The sequence below is a fragment of the Rana temporaria genome, chromosome 7 (genome assembly GCF_905171775.1).
Source record: "Rana temporaria chromosome 7, aRanTem1.1, whole genome shotgun sequence".
In the NCBI taxonomy this organism is placed as follows: domain Eukaryota; kingdom Metazoa; phylum Chordata; class Amphibia; order Anura; family Ranidae; genus Rana; species Rana temporaria.
In genome coordinates, this window is record NC_053495.1 from 1,125,067 (window position 1) to 1,152,067 (window position 27,001).

At 53.4% G+C, this 27,001-nt stretch overlaps 1 protein-coding gene across 1 annotated transcript in view; it reads right to left on the reverse strand.

Moving 5' to 3' along the window:
* ARL8B (ADP ribosylation factor like GTPase 8B) overlaps positions 1–12,356 on the reverse strand; it is a 16,053-nt gene extending 3,697 nt beyond the window's left edge. The window contains exons 1-4 of the mRNA XM_040358640.1: positions 12,152–12,356; positions 3,188–3,268; positions 2,694–2,767; positions 987–1,080 (exon numbers count right to left, since the gene is read on the reverse strand). Of these exons, the coding sequence (XP_040214574.1) occupies positions 987–1,080; positions 2,694–2,767; positions 3,188–3,268; positions 12,152–12,274 (372 nt within the window). The 5' untranslated portion in view covers positions 12,275–12,356. The remainder of the gene's footprint in view (positions 1–986; positions 1,081–2,693; positions 2,768–3,187; positions 3,269–12,151) is intronic.
* Between the last annotated feature and the right edge of the window lie 14,645 nt (positions 12,357–27,001).

A 27,001-nucleotide genomic window follows, 5' to 3' on the forward strand; every position in this document is an offset into this window, starting at 1 on the left:
CCCCCCAATCCTCATCTTCCAATTACCAGAGGGCCACCCACCCCCAATTCTCATCTTCCAATCAATGTCCTCAGAGGACCACCCCACCCCCCAATCCTCATCTTCCAATCAATGTCCTCAGAGGACCACCCACCCCCAATCCTCATCTTCCAATCACCAGAGGGCCACCCCACCCCCCAATCCATGTCCTCAGAGGACCACCCACCCCCCAATTCTCATCTTCCAATCACCAGAGGGCCACCCACCCCCAATCCTCATCTTCCAATCACCAGAGGGTCACCCACCCCCAATCCTCATCTTCCAATCAATGTCCTCAGAGGGCCACCCACCCCCCAATCCTCATCTTCCAATCACCAGAGGGCCACCCACCCCCCAATCCTCATCTTCCAATCAATGTCCTCAGAGGACCACCCACCCCCAATCCTCATCTTCCAATCACCAGAGGATCACCCCACCCCCAATCCTCATCTTCCAATCACCAGGAGGATCACCCCACCCCCAATCCTCATCTTCCAATCACCAGAGGGCCACCCACCCCCAATCCTCATCTTCCAATCACCAGAGGGCCACCCACCCCCAATCCTCATCTTCTAATCCATGTCCTCAGAGGACCACCCCACCCCCCAATCCTCATCTTCCAATCACCAGAGGGCCACCCACCCCCAATCCTCATCTTCCAATCACCAGAGGGCCACCCACCCCCAATCCTCATCTTCCAATCCATGTCTCGGCTCACTGGGGTTCACCTGCACCCCTCCAATGTTTAACCATTTCACCTCCGGAGGATTTTTTAATTTCAGTCACTTTCATTTTTTTTTGGCTAGAGAATTACTCAGAACCCCAAAGATGATCTATATTCGGAAAGCAGAGACCCCGGAGAACAAAGCGGCGGTTGTTACAATTTTTTTATGTCAAATTTCAGTTGACTGCGTGAGATCCGATTGGCTGTAATGGATGCGCCCCCCCCCCCGTTGGCGGTGACATACCGGTATCCCCTGTAGCTGCGGCTTGTCCAGTAGATTGTGAAGTTCATTCCGGGAAGCTTCGACCTTCTCCCGATCCGCCGCGTCCACCATATACCTGCCGCAATATCAGAAAACAGCCGCGTCAGATCCGGGTCATGTGACCTCCGGCCACACCGCTCAATACAAACTTTCTGTCCAAGGGGGACAAGGCTCCTCCTCCAAATTCGAATAAGACCCCCCTGACCCCCCCACACAACCACCAGGCCAGAGTTGTGAGGATGAGGCCCTTGTCCTCACCAACATGGGTCCCCCCCCCTCGGGTCCCCCACCATGGTGAAGGTATAACCCCAACTGTACTCATTTCATCGCCCGGCGATCTCTTCTTTACAGAAACCGAGCGGATGGTGGGCGGGACTATCCTGCAGAGGAAAGGGAAACATGAAATCCCCGAGGAGGCAAACGGTCTCCAAACACCGAGACATGAGAAGGGCGAATGGAGAGCCGGCCGCTCGCTCTTCCGGATGAATGGCTTTATTGTAGCAGGCGGAGTGTACACAATACAACAGCCTACGCGTTTCGGCATGGAGGCTTATTACTGAAACGCGTAATCTGCTGTATTTTGTACACTCCGCCTGATACAATAAAGCCATTCCCCGGGAAGACCGAGCGGCCGGCTCTCCATTCTACTGTCTGGGACTATCCCAGTATAAGGAGCAGTCAACAGATAAACTACAACTCCCAGAATCCCCTGCAACCTGTGCACATTGGATGCATGCTATTGGCTGCTGCTGGCAACTCGGAACCATGTGTGCAGAGCCAGAACGGGGGCGGGGCCTGCAGCTAAGATCAACAGTACTGTTCATGCCTCCTCCCCTCCCCCATAGCATATTCCTCCCCCCCCCCCACAAAGTATGTCTCCTTCCGTGTCAGCCTAGGCCTCTCCTCCCCCCTACAGCCTATGCCTCCTTCCCCCTCCCCCTACAGCCTATGCCTCCTTCCCCCTCCCCCTACAGCCTATGCCTCCTTCCCCCTCCCCCCACAGCCTATGCCTCCTTCCCCCTCCCCCCACAGCCTATGCCTCCTTCCCCCTCCCCCCACAGCTTATGCCTCCTTCCCCCTCCCCCCACAGCCTATGCCTCCTTCCCCCTCCCCCCACAGCCTATGCCTCCTTCCCCCTCCCCCCACAGCCTATGCCTCCTTCCCCCTCCCCCCACAGCCTATGCCTCCTTCCCCCTCCCCCCACAGCCTATGCCTCCTTCCCCCTCCCCCCACAGCTTATGCCTCCTTCCCCCTCCCCCCACAGCCTATGCCTCCTTCCCCCTCCCCCCACAGCCTATGCCTCCTTCCCCCTCCCCCCACAGCCTATGCCTCCTTCCCCCTCCCCCCACAGCCTATGCCTCCTTCCCCCTCCCCTCACAGCTTATGCCTCCTCCCCCCTCCCCCCCACAGCTTATGCCTCCTTCCCCCTCCCCCCACAGCTTATGCCTCCTTCCCCCTCCCCCCACAGCTTATGCCTCCTTCCCCCTCCCCCCACAGCCTATGCCTCTCCCCCCCCCTGGCCCCACCCCAGCGTATGCCTCCTCCCGCAGGATATTTTCCCTCACTTCCTGTCCTGATAGGAAGTCAGAGGGACCCCCCCCCCCCCCCTACAGGGACCGCAATACAAATCAAATCCAAAATTAAATAAAACTTTTCTAAATGGAGACACAGAGAGAGAGAGAAACTTACACGATGGCGTTCACCCCCCGACAATATCGCTCCCACATACTGCGGAACCTCGGCTGCCCCCCGATATCCCAGATCTGCCAAGAAAAACAAAGAAAATGTAAAACACATCCCACCGCTTCATTCATCGGAATTATTACCCCCCAATAATAACAGAATATGGGGCTGTGCAGCTCACAAATGTCTGACACAGATCAGCCCCCTGCTGCAGCCTCTCGCCTTGTGACTGGATACAACGTCACAATGTACAGTCTGATCACTGGGGGGGGGGGGGGGACTGAGGAAATGACTCCTCCTACAAAGTTACAATGTACAGTCTGATCACTGGGGGGGGGGGGGGGGGAGACTGAGGAAACGACTTCTCCTACAAAGTTACAATGTGCAGTCTGATCACTGGGGGGGGGGGGGGACTGAGGAAACGACTTCTCCTACAATGTTACAATGTACAGTCTGGTCACTGGGGGGAGGGGAGACTGAGGAAGGGGGCGTGTCCTCACCTTTATTGTCACGTTTCCTTTTGTCACTTTGCGCATGTTGAATCCGACGGTTGGGATCATATCCTCACTGAACTGTCCTGACTGGAGGAGAAACACAGAAGAGACAATAAAACACGGAAGACACACCCGGGAGGGGGGGGGGGGCGTAACAATCGTACACCGGGGGGGGGGTGACGTAACAATCGTACACTGGGGGAGGGGTGACGTAACAATCGTACACTGGGGGAGGGGTGACGTAACAATCATACACTGGGGGGAGGGGTGACGTAACAATCATACACCGGGGGGGGGGGGGTGACGTAACAATCGTACACCGGGGGGGGGGGGGGGACGTAACAATCGTACACCGGGGGGGGGTGACGTAACAATCGTACACCGGGGGGGGGTGACGTAACAATCGTACACCGGGGGGGGGGGGGTGACGTAACAATCGTACACCGGGGGGGGGGGTGACGTAACAATCGTACACTGGGGGAGGGGTGACGTAACAATCGTACACTGGGGGAGGGGTGACGTAACAATCATACACTGGGGGGAGGGGTGACGTAACAATCATACACCGGGGGGGGGGGGGTGACGTAACAATCGTACACCGGGGGGGGGGGTGACGTAACAATCATACACCGGGGGGGGGGGGGTGACGTAACAATCGTACACCGGGGGGGGGGGTGACGTAACAATCGTACACCGGGGGGGGGGGTGACGTAACAATCGTACACCGGGGGGGGGGGGGTGACGTAACAATCGTACACCGGGGGGGGGGTGACGTAACAATCGTACACCGGGGGGGGGGGGGGGACGTAACAATCGTACACCGGGGGGGGGGGGGGTGACGTAACAATCGTACACTGGGGGAGGGGTGACGTAACAATCGTACACTGGGGGAGGGGTGACGTAACAATCGTACACTGGGGGAGGGGTGACGTAACAATCATACACTGGGGGGAGGGGTGACGTAACAATCATACACTGGGGGGAGGGGTGACGTAACAATCATACACCGGGGGGGGGGGTGACGTAACAATCGTACACCGGGGGGGGGGGGGGTGACGTAACAATCGTACACCGGGGGGGGGGGGTGACAAAACAATCGTACACCGGGGGGGGGGGGACGTAACAATCGTACACCGGGGGGGGGGGGGTGACGTAACAATCGTACACTGGGGGGGGGGGTGACGTAACAATCGTACACTGGGGGAGGGGTGACGTAACAATCGTACACTGGGGGAGGGGTGACGTAACAATCGTACACCGGGGGGAGGGGTGACGTAACAATCGTACACCGGGGGGGGGGGGTGACGTAACAATCGTACACCGGGGGGGGGGGTGATGTAACAATCGTACACCGGGGGGGGGGTGATGTAACAATCGTACACCGGGGGGGGGGGGTGACGTAACAATCGTACACCGGGGGGGGGGGGGGTGACGTAACAATCGTACACCGGGGGGGGGGGGGAGGTGACGTAACAATCGTACACCGGGGGGGGGGGGGGGGAGGTGACGTAACAATCGTACACGAATGGAGATGCAGATACAATGTATCGGAGGAGGAAACAAAAGAGAATTACAATAATTAACCACTTCAGCCCTGGGTTTGTTTTTCTGACTCGGTGTTTACAAGTTAAAAACTTTTTTTCTCTGCTAGAAAATTACTTGGAACCCCCAAACATTATACTTTTTTTTTCCTAACCCTAACCCGAGAAGAGGAGGGAGGGGCCAGGAGCTCAGAAGAGGGACCCGAGAAGAGGAGGGAGGGGCCAGGAGCTCAGAAGAGGGACCCGAGAAGAGGAGGGAGGGGCCAGGAGCTCAGAAGAGGGACCCGAGAAGAGGAGGGAGGGGCCAGGAGCTCAGAAGAGGGACCCGAGAAGAGGAGGGAGGGGCCAGGAGCTCAGAAGAGGGACCCGAGAAGAGGAGGGAGGGGCCAGGAGCTCAGAAGAGGGACCCGAGAAGAGAAGGGAGGGGCCAGGAGCTCAGAAGAGGGACCCGAGAAGAGAAGGGAGGGGCCAGGAGCTCAGAAGAGGGACCCGAGAAGAGGAGGGAGGGGCCAGGAGCTCAGAAGAGGGACCCGAGAAGAGGAGGGAGGGGCCAGGAGCTCAGAAGAGGGACCCGAGAAGAGGAGGGAGGGGCCAGGAGCTCAGAAGAGGGACCTGAGAAGAGGAGGGAGGGGCCAGGAGCTCAGAAGAGGGACCCGAGAAGAGGAGGGAGGGGCCAGGAGCTCAGAAGAGGGACCCGAGAAGAGGAGGGAGGGGCCAGGGGCTCAGAAGAGGGACCCGAGAAGAGAAGGGAGGGGCCAGGAGCTCAGAAGAGGGACCCGAGAAGAGGAGGGAGGGGCCAGGAGCTCAGAAGAGGGACCCGAGAAGAGGAGGGAGGGGCCGGGAGCTCAGAAGAGGGACCCGAGAAGAGGAGGGAGGGGCCGGGAGCTCAGAAGAGGGACCCGAGAAGAGGAGGGAGGGGCCAGGAGCTCAGAAGAGGGACCCGAGAAGAGAGGGGAGGGGCCAGGAGCTCAGAAGAGGGACCCGAGAAGAGGAGGGAGGGGCCAGGAGCTCAGAAGAGGGACCCGAGAAGAGGGGGGAGGGGCCGGGAGCTCAGAAGAGGGACCCGAGAAGAGGAGGGAGGGGCCAGGAGCTCAGAAGAGGGACCCGAGAAGAGGAGGGAGGGGCCAGGAGCTCAGAAGAGGGACCCGAGAAGAGAGGGGAGGGGCCAGGAGCTCAGAAGAGGGACCCGAGAAGAGGAGGGAGGGGCCAGGAGCTCAGAAGAGGGACCCGAGAAGAGAGGGGAGGGGCCGGGAGCTCAGAAGAGGGACCCGAGAAGAGGAGGGAGGGGCCAGGAGCTCAGAAGAGGGACCCGAGAAGAGAGGGGAGGGGCCGGGAGCTCAGAAGAGGGACCCGAGAAGAGGAGGGAGGGGCCAGGAGCTCAGAAGAGGGACCCGAGAAGAGGAGGGAGGGGCCAGGAGCTCAGAAGAGGGACCCGAGAAGAGGAGGGAGGGGCCAGGAGCTCAGAAGAGGGACCCGAGAAGAGGAGGGAGGGGCCAGGAGCTCAGAAGAGGGACCCGAGAAGAGGAGGGAGGGGCCAGGAGCTCAGAAGAGGGACCCGAGAAGAGAGGGGAGGGGCCAGGAGCTCAGAAGAGGGACCCGAGAAGAGGAGGGAGGGGCCAGGAGCTCAGAAGAGGGACCCGAGAAGAGAGGGGAGGGGCCGGGAGCTCAGAAGAGGGACCCGAGAAGAGGAGGGAGGGGCCAGGAGCTCAGAAGAGGGACCCGAGAAGAGGAGGGAGGGGCCAGGAGCTCAGAAGAGGGACCCGAGAAGAGGGGGGAGGGGCCAGGAGCTCAGAAGAGGGACCCGAGAAGAGGAGGGAGGGGCCAGGAGCTCAGAAGAGGGACCCGAGAAGAGAGGGGAGGGGCCGGGAGCTCAGAAGAGGGACCCGAGAAGAGGAGGGAGGGGCCAGGAGCTCAGAAGAGGGACCCGAGAAGAGAGGGGAGGGGCCGGGAGCTCAGAAGAGGGACCCGAGAAGAGGAGGGAGGGGCCAGGAGCTCAGAAGAGGGACCCGAGAAGAGGAGGGAGGGGCCAGGAGCTCAGAAGAGGGACCCGAGAAGAGAGGGGAGGGGCCGGGAGCTCAGAAGAGGGACCCGAGAAGAGGAGGGAGGGGCCAGGAGCTCAGAAGAGGGACCCGAGAAGAGGAGGGAGGGGCCGGGAGCTCAGAAGAGGGACCCGAGAAGAGGAGGGAGGGGCCAGGAGCTCAGAAGAGGGACCCGAGAAGAGGAGGGAGGGGCCAGGAGCTCAGAAGAGGGACCCGAGAAGAGGAAAGAGGGGCCAGGAGCTCAGAAGAGGGACCCGAGAAGAGGAGGGAGGGGCCGGGAGCTCAGAAGAGGGACCCGAGAAGAGGAGGGAGGGGCCAGGAGCTCAGAAGAGGGACCCGAGAAGAGGAGGGAGGGGCCAGGAGCTCAGAAGAGGGACCCGAGAAGAGGAGGGAGGGGCCAGGAGCTCAGAAGAGGGACCCGAGAAGAGGAGGGAGGGGCCAGGAGCTCAGAAGAGGGACCCGAGAAGAGGAGGGAGGGGCCAGGAGCTCAGAAGAGGGACCCGAGAAGAGGAGGGAGGGGCCAGGAGCTCAGAAGAGGGACCCGAGAAGAGGAGGGAGGGGCCAGGAGCTCAGAAGAGGGACCCGAGAAGAGAAGGGAGGGGCCAGGAGCTCAGAAGAGGGACCCGAGAAGAGAAGGGAGGGGCCAGGAGCTCAGAAGAGGGACCCGAGAAGAGGAGGGAGGGGCCAGGAGCTCAGAAGAGGGACCCGAGAAGAGGAGGGAGGGGCCAGGAGCTCAGAAGAGGGACCTGAGAAGAGGAGGGAGGGGCCAGGAGCTCAGAAGAGGGACCTGAGAAGAGGAGGGAGGGGCCAGGAGCTCAGAAGAGGGACCCGAGAAGAGGAGGGAGGGGCCAGGAGCTCAGAAGAGGGACCCGAGAAGAGGAGGGAGGGGCCAGGGGCTCAGAAGAGGGACCCGAGAAGAGAAGGGAGGGGCCAGGAGCTCAGAAGAGGGACCCGAGAAGAGGAGGGAGGGGCCAGGAGCTCAGAAGAGGGACCCGAGAAGAGGAGGGAGGGGCCGGGAGCTCAGAAGAGGGACCCGAGAAGAGGAGGGAGGGGCCGGGAGCTCAGAAGAGGGACCCGAGAAGTGAAGGGAGGGGCCGGGAGCTCAGAAGAGGGACCAGAGAAGAGGAGGGAGGGGCCAGGAGCTCAGAAGAGGGACCCGAGAAGAGAGGGGAGGGGCCAGGAGCTCAGAAGAGGGACCCGAGAAGAGAAGGGAGGGGCCAGGAGCTCAGAAGAGGGACCCGAGAAGAGGAGGGAGGGGCCAGGAGCTCAGAAGAGGGACCCGAGAAGAGGAGGGAGGGGCCAGGAGCTCAGAAGAGGGACCCGAGAAGAGGAGGGAGGGGCCAGGAGCTCAGAAGAGGGACCCGAGAAGAGGAGGGAGGGGCCAGGAGCTCAGAAGAGGGACCCGAGAAGAGGAGGGAGGGGCCAGGAGCTCAGAAGAGGGACCCGAGAAGAGAAGGAAGGGGCCAGGAGCTCAGAAGAGGGGCCCGAGAAGAGGAAGGAGGGGCCAGGAGCTCAGAAGAGGGGCCCGAGAAGAGAGGGGAGGGGCCAGGAGCTCAGAAGAGGGACCTGAGAAGAGGAGGGAGGGGCCAGGAGCTCAGAAGAGGGACCCGAGAAGAGGAGGGAGGGGCCAGGAGCTCAGAAGAGGGACCCGAGAAGAGAAGGGAGGGGCCAGGAGCTCAGAAGAGGGACCCGAGAAGAGGAGGGAGGGGCCAGGAGCTCAGAAGAGGGGCCCGAGAAGAGGAGGGAGGGGCCAGGAGCTCAGAAGAGGGACCCGAGAAGAGGAGGGAGGGGCCGGGAGCTCAGAAGAGGGACCCGAGAAGAGGAGGGAGGGGCCAGGAGCTCAGAAGAGGGACCCGAGAAGTGAAGGGAGGGGCCAGGAGCTCAGAAGAGGGACCAGAGAAGAGGAGGGAGGGGCCGGGAGCTCAGAAGAGGGACCAGAGAAGAGGAGGGAGGGGCCAGGAGCTCAGAAGAGGGACCCGAGAAGAGAGGGGAGGGGCCAGGAGCTCAGAAGAGGGGCCCGAGAAGAGGAAGGAGGGGCTAGGAGCTCAGAAGAGGGACCCGAGAAGAGAGGGGAGGGGCCAGGAGCTCAGAAGAGGGACCCGAGAAGAGGAGGAGCCAGGCTTCTCTGTGCAAATCCATTACAGAGATGGGAAGTAAAACATGTTTTTTATTTTTATAGAAAAAAAAAAATCAGACTTTACAATCACTTTAGGTATTGTAGTTTGCCGCCATTCCACAAGTGTGCGCAATTTTAAAGCGTGACATGTTTACTCAGCACAACATCATCTTTTATAATTTTACAAAAAAAAAATTTTTTTTTTGCATTGCGTTTTGTTTTTTAGTTCATAAAGTGTATTAAAAATAAAATACCGTGCGATATAAAAACTTGGCAACAATTGCCATTTTATTCCCCAAGGTCTCTGCTGAAAAAATATTTGTTGGTGGGGGGGGGGGGGGTTATAAATAATTCTCTAGCAAAGAATACTGATTTAAACTTGTACACAATAAGTGGCGGGCGGGATGGCGGTCAGCGATTGGTTATTAAAGATACATTGTATCCTGGAGAGAGGAGAAGGAAGGAAACAAAAATAATAAATAAACAAATATATATATAAATATTAATAAATATAACAATAATAAGATACATTGTTTACCAAGGAGAGGAGAAGGGAGGAAAAAATAATAATAACAACAATAAAGATACATTGTATTGCGGGGAGAGAAAAAGGGAGCAAACGAAAAATAAAAAATAATAATAAAGAAGGATAAAATGGCGGGATGAGGATGGGATCAGGGCGGGATCAGGGCGGGATGAGGGCGGGATGAGGGCAGGATGAGGGCGGGATCAGGGCGGGATCACTGGGTTCACTCGCTTTCCCAACACGCACAGAAACGCGCTGCCATTTAGCAGACATGCAGTGGCGCCAATGCATCTACAAACGCACGACGGGACGCATTGCAAACACATATAAAGGCCTCTCCATTAAAAAATACAATCAAATAATGCCACTAATCGATTAGGCCCCTCCCACACAAATGGACAAACGCAGTATAACTTGGCTATTGCGTTCATGGCGCACTTCACATGCGTTATTAAAACGCTGACCAAGCGCCGTCGCCTGTTTCCAATTTTTTTGGTGCACAAGTGTTGCAATTGCATTCAATGGAGGCGGTGCCAAAACGTAAAGTTCTCACAGAGACGCAAAGTAACGCTAACGCACGCTTTATACCGACCCCTCCGCCTGTTGTCATTACTTAGCGCGTTGCCAGGCGGTACGAGAGAATTAAAACCGCGGCTTGATTTTGCGGCATCTGTAATGTGAAGGAGGAGTTATAAACGCACAGACGGGCGCAGAGCGCCGGGATCACGGGGTGAATGAGCCCCAATAGAAGGAATAGGAAGGACACAATAAAAAGGTTCATTCCCCTTTAAGCAGCCGCAGGACTACAAGTCTTTGGGCGGAGCAGATCTCGTCGCCTGCTGAGACTTGTAGTCCCACAATGGCTGCGGCCACCTTCGCTCCCGGCTGGACTGAGGGGCGGAGAGGATCTCACCCGAAAGTTCCAAGACTCCGCCCATTCCAAGAAGGTGGAAAAGTTATGGGCGGAGTCATCAGACCACTCCTCCAGTGTGAACCGAATTCCTGCAACTCCACCCCCCCTCCTACGATGGGAGTTGTAGTCCTCCTATGATGGGGGATGTGGTCCTCCTATGATGGGGGTTGTGGTCCTTTTATGATGGGATATAATGGAGGATGATGGGGGTCCTGGTCCTCCTATGATGGGATATAATGGGGGATGATGGGAGATGTGGTCCTCCTATGATGGGATATAATGGGGGATGATGGGAGATGTGGTCCTCCTATGATGGGATAAAATGGGAGATGATGGGAGATGTGGTCCTCCTATGATGGGATATAATGGGGGATGATGGGAGATGTGGTCCTCCTATGATGGGATATAATGGAGGATGATGGGAGATGTGGTCCTCCTATGATGTGATATAATGGGAGATGATGGGAGATGTGGTCCTCCTAGGATGGGATATAATAGGAGATGATGGGAGATGTGGTCCTCCTATGATGGGATATAATGAGGGATGATGGGGGTTGTGGTCCTCCTATGATGGGATATAATGGAGAATGATGGGAGATGTGGTCCTCCTATGATGGGATATAATGAGGGATGATGGGAGATGTGGTCCTCCTATGATGGGATATAATGGAGAATGATGGGAGATGTGGTCCTCCTATGATGGGATATAATGGGGGATGATGGGAGAAGTGGTCCTCCTATGATGAGGGATGATGGGAGATGTGGTCCTCCTATGATGGGATATAATGGGAGATGATGGGAGATGTGGTCCTCCTATGATGGGATATAATGGAGAATGATGGGAGAAGTGGTCCTCCTATGATGGGATATAATGAGGGATGATGGGAGATGTGGTCCTCCTATGATGGGATATAATGGAGGATGATGGGAGATGTGGTCCTCCTATGATGGAATATAATGGAGGATGATGGGAGATGTGGTCCTCCTATGATGGGATATAATGGGGGATGATGGGAGATGTGGTCCTCCTATGATGGGATATAATGGAGAATGATGGGAGATGTGGTCCTCCTATGATGGGATATAATGGGGGATGATGGGAGATGTGGTCCTCCTATGATGGGATATAATGGGGGATGATGGGAGATGTGGTCCTCCTATGATGGGATATAATGGAGAATGATGGGAGATGTGGTCCTCCTATGATGGGATATAATGGGGGATGATGGGAGATGTGGTCCTCCTATGATGGGATATAATGGAGAATGATGGGAGATGTGGTCCTCCTATGATGGGATATAATGGGGGATGATGGGAGAAGTGGTCCTCCTATGATGAGGGATGATGGGAGATGTGGTCCTCCTATGATGGGATATAATGGGAGATGATGGGAGATGTGGTCCTCCTATGATGGGATATAATGGAGGATGATGGGAGATGTGGTCCTCCTATGATGGGATATAATGGAGGATGATGGGAGAAGTGGTCCTCCTATGATGGGATATAATGGGGGGATGATGGGAGATGTGGTCCTCCTATGATGAGGGATGATGGGGGTTGTGGTCCTCCTATGATGGGATATAATGGAGAATGATGGGGGTTGTGGTCCTCCTATGATGGTATATAATGGGGGATGATGGGGGATGATGTGGTCCTCCTATGATGGGATGATGGGGGTTGGGATGGGATGATGGGGGTTGTGGTCCTCCTATGATGGAGAATGATGGGGGATGGGATGATGGGGGTTGTGGTCCTCCTATGATGGGATACAATGAGGGATGATGGGGGTTGTGGTCCTCCTATAATGGAGAATGATGGGGGTTGTTGTCTCTCACCGCGATGACATTGACGAATGTCGTCTTCCCGGAGTGTTGAAGGCCCACCAGGGTGAGTTCCATCTCCTCCTTCCAGAACAACGAGCGGAACCAATCTAGTAACCGGGAGAGGAGCGACATCATCCTACCACCGGGAGCACCGAGATCACCACCGGAACCGGAACCGCCCAGCGCCACCTACCGGCCGCCCCTCCCCCTGGAGGATGATGGGAAATGGAGTCCGCAGACACAATCCCCTTCCATTGTCATCCTATTGTACTCCGCCACGGTATACACTACAGCTATTCCCCTCCCCCATCATCCTATACACACAGCGACATCCCAACCCCCATCCTATTGTACTCCGCCACTGTATATAGCACCGCTACTCCCCCCCCCCCATTATATCCCCCCCCACCATCCTGTCCTACAATAGCAACCCGACATAGGGAGTGTTCTATCTACTGATACATTGTATCTCATCATATTCCCCCCCTCCCCCATTATATCTCCCCTCCCCCATCATAACCCCCCAACATAACCCCCCTCCCCCATTATATCCCCCTCCCCCATTATAACCCCCCCTCCCCCATCATAATCCCCCTTCCCCATTATATCCCCCCTCCCCAACCTATCCCCCCTCATATCCCCCCTCCCATCATATCATCCCCTAACCTATCCCCCCTCCCCCATTATATCCCCCCTCCCCATCATGTTCCCCCTCCCATCATATCCCCCCCTCCTCCATCATAACCCCCCTTCCCCATTTTATCCCCCCTCCCCCACTATATCCCCCCCTCCTAGTCCCTCATTATATCCCCCCTCCTCCCCCATTATATCCCCCCCAACATAACCCCCCTCCCCCATCATATCCCCCCTCCCCCATTATATCCCCCCCTCCCCCATTATATCCCCCCTCCCCATCATATCCCCCCAACATAACCCCCCTCCCCAACCTATCCCCCCTCCCCCATTATATCCCCCCTCCCCCATTATATCCCCCCCTCCCCTATCATAACCCCCCTTTCCCATTATATCTCTGTGTTCTGACTCATGTCTCCGTGTTCTGACTTATATCTCCGTGTTCTGACTTATATCTCTGTGTTCTGACTTATATCTCCGTGTTCTGACTTATATCTCTGTGTTCTGACTTATATCTCCGTGTTCTGACTTATATCTCTGTGTTCTGACTTATATCTCTGTGTTCTGACTTATATCTCTGTGTTCTGACTTATATCTCTGTGTTCTGACTTATATCTCTGTGTTCTGACTTATATCTCCGTGTTCTGACTTATGTCTCCGTGTTCTGACTTATATCTCTGTGTTCTGACTTATATCACCGTGTTCTGACTTATATCTCTGTGTTCTGACTTATATCTCTGTGTTCTGACTTATATCTCCGTGTTCTGACTCATGTCTCTGTGTTCTGACTTATATCTCCGTGTTCTGACTCATGTCTCTGTGTTCTGACTTATATCTCCGTGTTCTGACTTATGTCTCCGTGTTCTGACTTATATCTCCGTGTTCTGACTTATATCTCCGTGTTCTGACTCATGTCTCCGTGTTCTGACTCATGTCTCTGTGTTCTGACTTATATCTCTGTGTTCTGACTCATGTCTCTGTGTTCTGACTTATATCTCCGTGTTCTGACTCATGTCTCTGTGTTCTGACTTATATCTCCGTGTTCTGACTTATGTCTCCGTGTTCTGACTTATATCTCCGTGTTCTGACTTATATCTCCGTGTTCTGACTCATGTCTCCGTGTTCTGACTCATGTCTCTGTGTTCTGACTTATATCTCTGTGTTCTGACTTATATCTCCGTGTTCTGACTTATATCTCCGTGTTCTGACTCATGTCTCCGTGTTCTGACTCATGTCTCTGTGTTCTGACTTATATCTCTGTGTTCTGACTTATATCTCTGTGTTCTGACTCATGTCTCTGTGTTCTGACTCATATCTCTGTGTTCTGACTCATGTCTCTGTGTTCTGACTCATGTCTCTGTGTTCTGACTTATGTAAAATTTTTCTGACATATCTCCGTGTTCCAACTTATATTTCAGTATTCTGACTTACAGTACTGTGCACAAGTTTTAGGCAGGTGTAAAGAAGTTCTGTGGGGTACGACTGCTTTCATAATTATATATTTTTGTTTATTTTTATCAATTTACAAAATGCAAAGTCAGCAAACAGAAGAAAAATCTGAATCCAATCAATATTTGGTGCGACTCCCTTTGGCTTCAAACCAACATCAGTTCTTACACTCGCACACAGTCAGGGATTTTGTAGGATTAGAGTCAGGTGTATGATTTACCAGTTATACCAAGCAGGTGCTAATGATCATCAATTTCATAGGTAGGTTGAAACACAATCATTAACTGAAACAGAAACATCAGCATCAGCAAGGTCTCTCCCAGGCAAAGACTTCAAAGTAGACTGGGGTTCAAGAAGCGCTGTTCAAGGTCCTTTGAAGATGCACAAAGAAATGTGTAACATTGAGGAGAGTAGACGCAGTGGTTGGGTATCGTTGAGGAGTGTAGACGCAGTGGTTGGGTATTGTTGAGGAGAGTAGACGCAGTGGTTGGGTATCGTTGAGGAGAGTAGACGCAGTGGTTGGGTATCGTTGAGGAGAGTAGATGCAGTGGTTGGGTATCGTTGAGGAGAGTAGACGCAGTGGTTGGGTATTGTTGAGGAGAGTAGACGCAGTGGTTGGTTATCATTGAGGAGAGTAGACGCAGTGGTTGGGTATCGTTGAGGAGTGTAGACGCAGTGGTTGGATATCATTGAGGAGTGTAGACGCAGTGGTTGGGTATCGTTGAGGAGTGTAGACGCAGTGGTTGGTTATCATTGAGGAGAGTAGACGCAGTGGTTGGGTATCGTTGAGGAGTGTAGACGCAGTGGTTGGGTATCGTTGAGGAGAGTAGACGCAGTGGTTGGGTATTGTTGAGGAGAGTAGACGCAGTGGTTGGGTATTGTTGAGGAGAGTAGACGCAGTGGTTGGGTATTGTTGAGGAGAGTAGACGCAGTGGTTGGGTATTGTTGAGGAGAGTAGACGCAGTGGTTGGGTATTGTTGAGGAGAGTAGACGCAGTGGTTGGTTATCATTGAGGAGAGTAGACGCAGTGGTTGGGTATCGTTGAGGAGAGTAGACGCAGTGGTTGGGTATCATTGAGGAGTGTAGACGCAGTGGTTGGTTATCATTGAGGAGAGTAGACGCAGTGGTTGGGTATCGTTGAGGAGAGTAGACGCAGTGGTTGGGTATCATTGAGGAGTGTAGACGCAGTGGTTGGGTATCGTTGAGGAGAGTAGACGCAGTGGTTGGGTATCGTTGAGGAGTGTAGACGCAGTGGTTGGGTATCGTTGAGGAGAGTAGACGCAGTGGTTGGGTATTGTTGAGGAGAGTAGATGCAGTGGTTGGGTATCGTTGAGGAGAGTAGACGCAGTGGTTGGTTATCATTGAGGAGAGTAGACGCAGTGGTTGGGTATCGTTGAGGAGAGTAGACGCAGTGGTTGGTTATCATTGAGGAGAGTAGACGCAGTGGTTGGGTATCATTGAGGAGAGTAGACGCAGTGGTTGGGTATCGTTGAGGAGTGTAGACGCAGTGGTTGGGTATTGTTGAGGAGAGTAGACGCAGTGGTTGGTTATCGTTGAGAAGTGTAGACGCAGTGGTTGTGTATTGTTGAGGAGAGTAGACGCAGTGGTTGGGTATCGTTGAGGAGAGTAGACGCAGTGGTTGGTTATCATTGAGGAGAGTAGACGCAGTGGTTGGGTATCGTTGAGGACAGTAGACGCAGAGGTTGGGTATCGTTGAGGAGTGTAGACGCAGTGGTTGGTTATCGTTGAGGAGAGTAGACGCAGGGGTTGGGTATCGTTGAGAAGTGTAGACGCAGTGGTTGGTTATCGTTGAGGAGAGTAGACGCAGTGGTTGGGTATCATTGAGAAGTGTAGACGTAGTGGTTGGGTATCATTGAGGAGAGTAGACGCAGTGGTTGGGTATCATTGAGGAGTGTAGATGCAGTGGTTGGGTATCATTGAGAAGTGTAGACTCAGTGGTTGTGTATTGTTGAGAAGTGTAGACGCAGTGGTTGGGTATCGTTGAGGACAGTAGACGCAGTGGTTGGGTATTGTTGAGGAGTGTAGACGCAGTTGTTGGGTATCGTTGAGAAGTGTAGACGCAGTGGTTGTGTATTGTTGAGAAGTGTAGACGCAGTGGTTGGGTATCGTTGAGGAGAGTAGACGCAGTGGTTGGGTATCGTTGAGGAGTGTAGACGCAGTGGTTGGGTATCGTTGAGGACAGTAGACGCAGTGGTTGGGTATCGTTGAGGAGAGTAGACGCAGTGGTTGGGTATCGTTGAGGAGAGTAGACGCAGTGGTTGGGTATTGTTGAGGAGAGAAGACGCAGTGGTTGGGTATCATTGAGGAGAGTAGACGCAGTGGTTGTGTATTGTTGAGGAGAGTAGACGCAGTGGTTGTATATTGTTGAGGAGAGTAGACGCAGTGGTTGGGTATCATTGAGGAGAGTAGACGCAGTGGTTGGGTATCATTGAGCAGAGTAGACGCAGTGGTTGGGTATCATTGAGGAGAGTAGACGCAGTGGTTGTGTATTGTTGAGGAGAGTAGACGCAGTGGTTGGGTATCGTTGAGGAGAGTAGACGCAGTGGTTGTGTATTGTTGAGGAGAGTAGACGCAGTGGTTGGTTATCGTTGAGGAGAGTAGACGCAGTGGTTGTGTATTGTTGAGGAGAGTAGACGCAGTGGTTGTATATTGTTGAGGAGAGTAGACGCAGTGGTTGGTTATCGTTGAGGAGAGTAGACGCAGTGGTTGGGTATCGTTGAGGACAGTAGACGCAGTGGTTGTATATTGTTGAGGAGAGTAGACGCAGTGGTTGTGTATTGTTGAGGAGAGTAGACGCTGTGGTTGGGTATCATTGAGGAGTGTAGACGCAGTGGTTGGTTATCATTGAGGAGAGTAGACGCAGTGGTTGGGTATCGTTGAGGAGAGTAGACGCAGTGGTTGGGTATCGTTGAGGAGTGTAGACGCAGTGGTTGGGTATCGTTGAGGAGAGTAGACGCAGTGGTTGGGTATTGTTGAGGAGAGTAGATGCAGTGGTTGGGTATCGTTGAGGAGAGTAGACGCAGTGGTTGGTTATCATTGAGGAGAGTAGACGCAGTGGTTGGGTATCGTTGAGGAGAGTAGACGCAGTGGTTGGTTATCATTGAGGAGAGTAGACGCAGTGGTTGGGTATCATTGAGGAGAGTAGACGCAGTGGTTGGGTATCGTTGAGGAGTGTAGACGCAGTGGTTGGGTATTGTTGAGGAGAGTAGACGCAGTGGTTGGTTATCGTTGAGAAGTGTAGACGCAGTGGTTGTGTATTGTTGAGGAGAGTAGACGCAGTGGTTGGGTATCGTTGAGGAGAGTAGACGCAGTGGTTGGTTATCATTGAGGAGAGTAGACGCAGTGGTTGGGTATCGTTGAGGACAGTAGACGCAGTGGTTGGGTATCGTTGAGGAGTGTAGACGCAGTGGTTGGTTATCGTTGAGGAGAGTAGACGCAGTGGTTGGGTATCGTTGAGAAGTGTAGACGCAGTGGTTGGTTATCGTTGAGGAGAGTAGACGCAGTGGTTGGGTATCATTGAGAAGTGTAGACGTAGTGGTTGGGTATCATTGAGGAGAGTAGACGCAGTGGTTGGGTATCATTGAGGAGTGTAGATGCAGTGGTTGGGTATCATTGAGAAGTGTAGACGCAGTGGTTGTGTATTGTTGAGAAGTGTAGACGCAGTGGTTGGGTATCGTTGAGGACAGTAGACGCAGTGGTTGGGTATTGTTGAGGAGTGTAGACGCAGTGGTTGGGTATCGTTGAGAAGTGTAGACGCAGTGGTTGTGTATTGTTGAGAAGTGTAGACGCAGTGGTTGGGTATCGTTGAGGAGAGTAGACGCAGTGGTTGGGTATCGTTGAGGAGTGTAGACGCAGTGGTTGGGTATCGTTGAGGACAGTAGACGCAGTGGTTGGGTATCGTTGAGGAGAGTAGACGCAGTGGTTGGGTATCGTTGAGGAGAGTAGACGCAGTGGTTGGGTATTGTTGAGGAGAGAAGACGCAGTGGTTGGGTATCATTGAGGAGAGTAGACGCAGTGGTTGTGTATTGTTGAGGAGAGTAGACGCAGTGGTTGTATATTGTTGAGGAGAGTAGACGCAGTGGTTGGGTATCATTGAGGAGAGTAGACGCAGTGGTTGGGTATCATTGAGGAGAGTAGACGCAGTGGTTGTGTATTGTTGAGGAGAGTAGACGCAGTGGTTGGGTATCGTTGAGGAGAGTAGACGCAGTGGTTGTGTATTGTTGAGGAGAGTAGACGCAGTGGTTGGGTATCGTTGAGGAGAGTAGACGCAGTGGTTGTGTATTGTTGAGGAGAGTAGACGCAGTGGTTGGTTATCGTTGAGGAGAGTAGACGCAGTGGTTGTGTATTGTTGAGGAGAGTAGACGCAGTGGTTGTATATTGTTGAGGAGAGTAGACGCAGTGGTTGGTTATCGTTGAGGAGAGTAGACGCAGTGGTTGGGTATCGTTGAGGACAGTAGACGCAGTGGTTGTGTATTGTTGAGGAGAGTAGACGCAGTGGTTGTGTATTGTTGAGGAGAGTAGACGCAGTGGTTGTGTATTGTTGAGGAGAGTAGACGCAGTGGTTGTGTATTGTTGAGGAGAGTAGACGCAGTGGTTGTGTATTGTTGAGGAGAGTAGACGCAGTGGTTGTGTATTGTTGAGGAGAGTAGACGCAGTGGTTGTGTATTGTTGAGGAGAGTAGACGCAGTGGTTGTGTATTGTTGAGAAGTGTAGACGCAGTGGTTGGGTATCATTGAGGAGAGTAGACGCAGTGGTTGGATATCATTGAGGAGTGTAGTATCTCTGAGTTGCGCCGTCGTATCTTGGCGCCTGATTCAGAGAATCAGTTACGCATAGATTTTTATTAGATCCGACCGGCGTAAGTCTCTTACGCCGTCGGACCGTAACTGCATATTTACGCTGGCCGCTAGGGGCGTGTACGCTGATTTACACGTCAAAATATGTAAATCAGCTAGATACGCGAATTCACAAACGTATGCCCGGCCGACGCAGTACAGATACGCCGTTTACGTTAGGCTTTTCCCGGCGTATAGTTGCCCCTGCTATATGGTGGCGTAGATGCGGCGTACCAATGTTAAGTATGGCCGTCGTTCCCGCATCGAATTTTGAATATTTTACGTCGTTTGCGTAAGTCGTCCGTGAATGGGGCTAGACGTCATTTACGTACACGTCGAAACCAATGACGTCCTTGCGGCGTACTTTGACGCAAAGTACACTGGGAGATTCCACGGACGGCGCATGCGCCATAAGTGAAAAACGTCAATCACGTCGGGTCACAGAAGATTTACATAAAACACGCCCCCCTGATCCAAATTTGAATTAGGCGCGCTTACGCCAGCCGATTTACGCTACGCCGCCGCAACTTACGGAGCAAGTGCTTTGAGAATACGGCACTTGCCCGTGTAAATTGCGGAGGCGTAGCGTAAATCGGATACGTTACCCCCGCCGCAAAGATACGCCGATCTACGAGAATCTGTCCCAAAGTGTAATTTCTTATCATATGTCGGTGTTGTGCTCCTGGCTGCGCTGGCGCTGGGTGGGCAGCAGAGGGCGCTCTGGTCTGTCACATCTCTCGGTGACGCACACGGCGACGGCGGAATGGTGTTTTCCGCCCCCAGAGGGTGAGTCAGCGGATTACATGAATCCTGACCCCCCTCCCCCGTGTCCCTGTGCGGCCGGAGATGGCGCAGCGCCAGACTTGCTCGCCGATCACGCTGTCACCTGTGGGATTCGTTCGCTTTTCTTTCTTAGTGAAGCTCTGCCCTCCGGGAACCGGCGAGGATCGGCGCGCCTCGTGCCTCCGAAGGTCCCCGCGGTGTGAGGATCGGCGCGCCTCGTGGCTCCGAAGGTCCCCGCGGTGTGAGGATCGGCGCGCCTCGTGGCTCCGAAGGTCCCCGCGGTGTGAGGATCGGCGCGCCTCGTGCCTCCGAAGCGATCGGATGAAGGAAATCACCACATTGACTAATTACCAGGGAACACGAGCGCAACTGCAGGGGCCTCATCTATTTGTCTTTAATAAATACCCCCCCCACCCCACCCTCTGTATCCCTAAATTTTTTAAATGTAAGGAGTCCCTGAATGTGACCCGGAATCGCCCCCCCCCCCCCCTGCGTTCCTCTACAGCAGAGCTCAGACTGGGAGACGAAGAAGCAGCACAACAAGCTAATCAGGTGTCCTCACAATAAACATGCTGATAGGAGGAGAGAGCAGAGAGATGAGCTCATCAGCTGCTTCTCAGGAGAAGACCTGTAAGCGAAAGTGAAACTGTAGCAGATGAAGTTCCCTGCTGCACAGGGCTGTGCTGGGGGGCGGAGCCGTGTAAATCCCCCAGTGATCAGACTGTACATTGTAACTTTGTAGAAGAAGGAGGAGTCCTTTCCTCAGTCTCCTCCCCCTGTGATCAGACTGTACATTGTAACTTTGTAGAAGGAGGAGGATTCATTTCCTCAGTCTCCTCCCCCAGTGATCAGACTGTACATTGTAACTTTGTAGAAGGAGGAGGAGTCCTTTCCTCAGTCTCCTCCCCCTGTGATCAGACTGTACATTGTAACTTTGTAGAAGGAGGAGGATTCATTTCCTCAGTCTCCTCCCCCTGTGATCAGACTGTACATTGTAACTTTGTAGAAGAAGGAGGAGTCCTTTCCTCAGTCTCCTCCCCCTGTGATCAGACTGTACATTGTAACTTTGTAGAAGGAGGAGGATTCATTTCCTCAGTCTCCTCCCCCTGTGATCAGACTGTACATTGTAACTTTGTAGAAGGAGGAGGATTCATTTCCTCAGTCTCCTCCCCCTGTGATCAGACTGTACATTGTAACTTTGTAGAAAGTCACATGGTGAGGGGCTGATCTGTGTCAGTCATTGTGTCCTCTCTGAGGTCACATCTCCGTTCAGGAAGTAGATGGTGACCCTGGAAGATGCCTGAACAAAGCTGGTGCCGTCCTCCTGGAGAGAAAAGCAGATGCAGGCGTGGTCAGGGGGAGTCCTGGAACCGCCCCCTGCTCACCGTGTGACACCCGGGAACCCGCCCCCTGCTCACCGGGAACCCGCCCCCTTCTCACCGCGTGACACCCAGGGTCCCGCCCCCTGCTCATCGGGAACCCGCCCCCTTCTCACCGCGTGACACCCAGGATCCCGCCCCCTGCTCACCGGGAACCCGCCCCCTTCTCACCGCGTGACACCCAGGATCCCGCCCCCTGCTCATCGGGAACCCGCCCCCTTCTCACCGCGTGACACCCAGGATCCCGCCCCCTGCTCATCGGGAACCCGCCCCCTTCTCACCGCGTGACACCCAGGATCCCGCCCCCTGCTCACCGGGAACCCGCCCCCTTCTCACCGCGTGACACCCAGGATCCCGCCCCCTGCTCACCGGGAACCCGCCCCCTTCTCACCACGTGACACCCAGGATCCCGCCCCCTGCTCACCGGGAACCCGCCCCCTGCTCACCGCGTAACACCCGGCGCGCTAAGCAACCGCCCAGAAATCGATTGCACAAGAAAGCGGAGGACGTGTGGATAGAATTCCACGTATAAATAATAACAAGAATCTGAAGATTCTTCCTCATTCCAGAACGTTCTGCCGCGTCATGTGACCGCGAAGCACGGCGCCGAAACCGATAGAGCAGAGAGATGGAAGATGTGCAACACAAGACCACACAAAATATTTTTTTTTATTTTATTATTTTTTTTTTTTTATTGCTTTTGAAACATTAGCGCAGTTTTTTCACCATTTTTCTAACAAGACCATTCGGATTGCGAGGAAAATTCCTTCCAGAAACACGCTTGTAATCCAAAGCGCTTGTATATCAAAGCATTTTTTTTACAGAGTATAAAAGAGAAGAGAGGCCCCGTACACACGACCGAACATGTCTGCTGATGTTTGTCCGCGGACCAGTTTCAGCAGACATGTTCGGTCGTGTGTAGGCGCGAGCGGACAGAATTCCAGCGTACATTTGCCCGCCGGGCCTTTTCCCAGCGGACAAATATTTCCCAACTTGTTTTAAAACCGTCCGCTGGAATCCTGTCCCGTCGGACATGTTCGGTCGTCTGTACAGACCTACCGTACATGTCTGAGCGGCCGCCATCCCTCGAATGCGTCGAATGACTTCGACGCATGCGTGGAAGCATTGAACTGGCAGGGCCGCCCACGTCATCGTCGCGGCGAGGGTGAGTACAGCCACCATACAGAAATCCCCGGGCAGACATGTACGCTGAAAACGGTCATCAGGAATTATGGGGCCCCTTACACAGCTTCAGCAGGCATGGGCCCCCTGGATCAGAGAACCGGGGGGGGGGGGGGTCTGGGTGCTGCTGCCTGAAATTGAGAAGCGGGGGGGGGGTCTGGGTGCTGCTGCCTGAAATTGAGAAGCGGGGGGGGGGCCTTTACAAAAAAATAAGAAATAAAGAAAAATATATATAAAAGAAGGGGTGCAGCCATCCGGGGACCTCTGGACCCTTTAATATATATTTTTTTTATAAAAAGAAATTACAAAAAAAGAGGGGTCGCCATCCGGGCCCCTTACAGGTGTACTGCCTGTACCCCTCTGATGGCGGCCCTGCGTACACACGATCAGTCCATCCGATGAGAACGGATCGATGGACCGTTTTCATAGGTTAACCAATGAAGCTGACTGATGGTCCATCACGCCTACACACCATCGGTTAAAAAAACTGATCGTGTCAGAACGCGGTGACGTAAAACACAACGACATTCTGAAAAAAACAAAGTTCAATGCTTAAAATGCTGGTTTTTATTTTCCTTGCACCTCCCCCTCAGATCTCCAGCGACTGAACTTCAACTTGTAGTGCAAAGTGGATTTGCCTTTCGTAAATATCCCCCATTGTATATATAGATTATACATAATACAGGAAGCGACGTGTTTATCACGAAACGTACGTCGAGGCGCCTAGTTACGTACGAACGATGCACTTCTGGTCCCGCTGGTTCCCGTGCTTGGAACGCACGCCGGCTCTCCAGCGAGGAACTTCCATCGCAATGTACCTGCCATGCCGACTAGCCTCGGTGCCGGGTCCTAGGCACTACTAAAGTAAGAGGCCATTTGGCTACGCTGTTATATATTTTTTTGGTATACTTTAATAAACAGTACTTCACTATGGTGGTTTCCTTTTCCCTCTTTTATGAGAGTACCTGAGTCTAGGAAACATAAAGCTACACAGCTGAATCTCTGAACTGGTTTAGTGACCAACTGCTCTATTTGACCTTTTCTAAACAATCAGGTCCTGTGGTAAGAAGCCCCCCATCAGTGCACTTTTGGGGGGATCTTTTCTTGGTGGAGGTCGACACCTTTCACATGAATTTTCAACATTGTTCTCTCAGTTCTACCTGCTAAGAACATATTTGAATGGACTTTATTTATTTATTTAGTCACACATTTTTTTATTCAATTTATTGTATTTATTGTAATTTTGTTCACCAGTTTGTTGGCACAGACGGATCACCCGATTATTTGATTATTTTAATTTTAGTTATCATCTGATTACATACTTATAATTAACTTAGAGCGCCCCCTCTACACACCACTATTATTCAATTTTGACCTTCTGACCTAGGTCTCAATTTCAGGGGAGCAGCTTACTCACTAATATATGTCATACTAATATATTTTGGCCCAGATTCAGGTAGATCGGAGCAATATTTGCGTGGGCAAAGAGCAAAGATTTTTCTCTGCGCCCACGCAAATATTTCGATTTGCCCGCGATTCACGGAGCAGTAGCTCCGTAAATTGCGCGGGCGCTATGCTAATTAGCCCTGCGTAAGGGCGCCTAATGTAAATGATCCCGCCGGGGGCGGGAATCATTTAAATTAGGCGCGCTCCCGCGCCGAGCGAACAGCGCATGCTCCGTCGGGAAACTTTCCCGACGTGCATTGCGGCAAATGACGTCGCAAGGACGTCATTTGCTTCTAAGTGAACGTGAATGGCGTCCAGCGCCATTCACAAATCACTTACGTAAACGACGTGAAATTTAAATTTCACGAGCGGGAAGCGCAGCTATACTTTAGCATTGGTTGCGCCTGCTATTAGCAGGAGCAACCTTGCGCTAAAGTTGCCGTACGGAAACTCCGTACCTTGCGTGCGCAGGGCCCGCGCAACTTTTGTGAATCGGTGGTAGTATGCAATTTGCATACTATACGCCGATCACAATGGCCGCGCCCCCTAGCGGCCAACGCAAGAATGCAGCCTGAGATATGAAGGCATAAGGAGGCTTATGTCTGTCACATCCTAGGCTGCAGTCGGCGTAACGAGGTTCCTGAATCAGGAGCACTCGTTACACCGGAGCAAGTAAGCACTTGCGCCGCGCAACCTATGGTTGCGCGGGCGCAAGTGCTTCTTGAATCTGGGCCTTTATTTATAACTTCACTTAATTGGCGCGAGATACCACTTCTCTCACGCTCTGGGATTTATTCAGGAAGACTTGTGATGTTACTGACAGGTCCACTTTAAAAATAAAACTCCATGGTGAACTTTGCCTCACCCCCCCTCCCCTCCCCCCCCCCACGTGTCATAACACCCCAGCGAGTCGCATTTCTCGCAGACAATACAAGCCGCGCCCTGCAGAGGCGATAAGAACGTGACAGCGACATGCGGGTGTGCAATGTGTGGTGATTGGCTGGCCGGGGACATCCACTACTGGAGAGAATATTCCGGAGAAAGAGGTGGGAGGAGCCTTCTAAGAACTGCTTTTATGGAAAGGGGCGGGGCTTTTTTCTGCTTTTTGGTTCCATAGACTTCAATGTATGAAAAGCGTCTATTGAAAAACGCAAAATACACGCGGAATATGCGACCGGCATGAGTGTGAATCAATCCTTATAGAGTTCATAAAGGGTCTAGGAAACGCACGGCGAGGAGCGCTGAAAACGCATTTCCATTATCGCACGTGCTGGGGGGTGGGAGGACCCTGAAGTCTAATCCGCCATTTTTACATCCCGCTTATATTTCTGTCTGGGAAACCCATAGGGGGGATTTCACTGAACCTCCTGTCACTGTGACACCCATAGTGAAATTGGGGGGAGGGGGTCACCAGGATAGGAAGGCGGAGACAGCAATAAGAAGATTGCCAGCAGTTCTAACCCCCCCCCCATGCGTTTGTCTGTGTCCCCGCAAGAGAAGATTTCCATAACTTCCTGTCTTGACAGGAAAGGGAAATGAAGACATTGATAAGGAACTAACAGAGGGTCCCCCGTCCCCCCCCCCCCGCTCCCTCCCCCCTCCCTTGTTTTGAGTGGAGTTGGGCTTTGAAGAGCAAATCCAAATTATCCGCTGAAGGCTCCGCCTCTTTTCTGACACTTGTTGTTTTCATGTGAAAATCTCTATTATTTGCTAGAAAACCATTTAGAACATTTTATATATATTTTAGCAGAGACCCCGGGGAATAAAATGGTGATCATTGCAATTTTTTTTTGTTGCGCGGTTTTTGTGCAGCAGTTTTTTAAGCGCAATTTTTTTATGAAAACAATACGCTATAATGAATAAAAAAAAACACACAGAGGGCCAGATTCACGTAGGAGGGCGTATCTTTGTGCGGGCGTAGCATATCCTAGATGCGCTACACCGCCGTAACTTAGGCGAGTACAGTATTCACAAAAAACTTGCGCCCTAAGTTACGGCGGCGTAGCGTAAATGGGCCGGCGTAAGCCCGCGTAATTCAAACTAGGCTGGTAGGGGGTGTGTTGTATGGAAACGAATTGTGACCCCACGTAAATGACGCGCCTAACGAACCGCGCATGCGCGTGCATGCTCAGTATCACGTCGAATTTTCTCCCTAAGTTACGCCGGCTCAATGCTTAGTCGACGTGAACGTAACCTACGCCCAGCCCCATTCACGTACGACTTACGCAAACGACGTAAAATACGACGCTGTTCCGACATTTCCGACGTCCATACCTAACATGACTTACCCCTGCTTTATGAGGGGTAAATTTATGCCGGACTGACGCCTTACGTAAACAGCCTATTTTAATACGCCAGGCGCAAATACGTCCGTGAATCGGCGTATCTAGCTCATTTGCATATTCGATGCGTAAATCAACGGAATCGCCACCTAGCGGCCAGCGTAAATATGCACCTCAAGATACGATAGCGTAAGAGACTTACGTCAGTCGTATCTTGGCCGAATTCAAGCGCAAATAATTCTAAGAATCAGGCGCGTAGATACGACGGCGCACATTCGAACTTACGACGGCGTACGTGGAGATACGCCGTTGTAAGTCCTTTGTAAATCCCGGCCACAATATATACCCCAATGCAGGGGGCCCGGAAGTGCAGGTGGCCCAGAAGTACAGGGTGCCCGGAAGTGCAGGGGGCCCGGAAATGCAGGGGGCCCAGGAAGTGCAGGGGGCCCGGAAATGCAGGGGGCCCAGGAAGTGCAGGGGGCCCGGAAATGCAGGGGGCCCAGAAGTGCAGGGGGCTCAGAAGTGCAGGGGGCCCGGAAATGCAGGGGGCCTGGAAGTGCAGGGGGCCCTGAAGAACAGATGGCACGGAAGTGCAGGGTGCCCAGAAGTGCAGGGAGCCCGGAAGTGCAGGTGGCCCAGAAGTACAGGGTGCCCGGAAGTGCAGGGGGCCCGGAAATGCAGGGGGCCCGGAAGTGCAGGGGGCCCGGAAATGCAGGGGGCCCAGAAGTGCAGGGGGCTCAGAAGTGCAGGGGGCCCGGAAATGCAGGGGGCCCGGAAGTGCAGGGGGCCCTGAAGAACAGATGGAACGGAAGTACAGGGTGCCCAGAAGTGCAGGGTGCCCGGAAGTGCAGG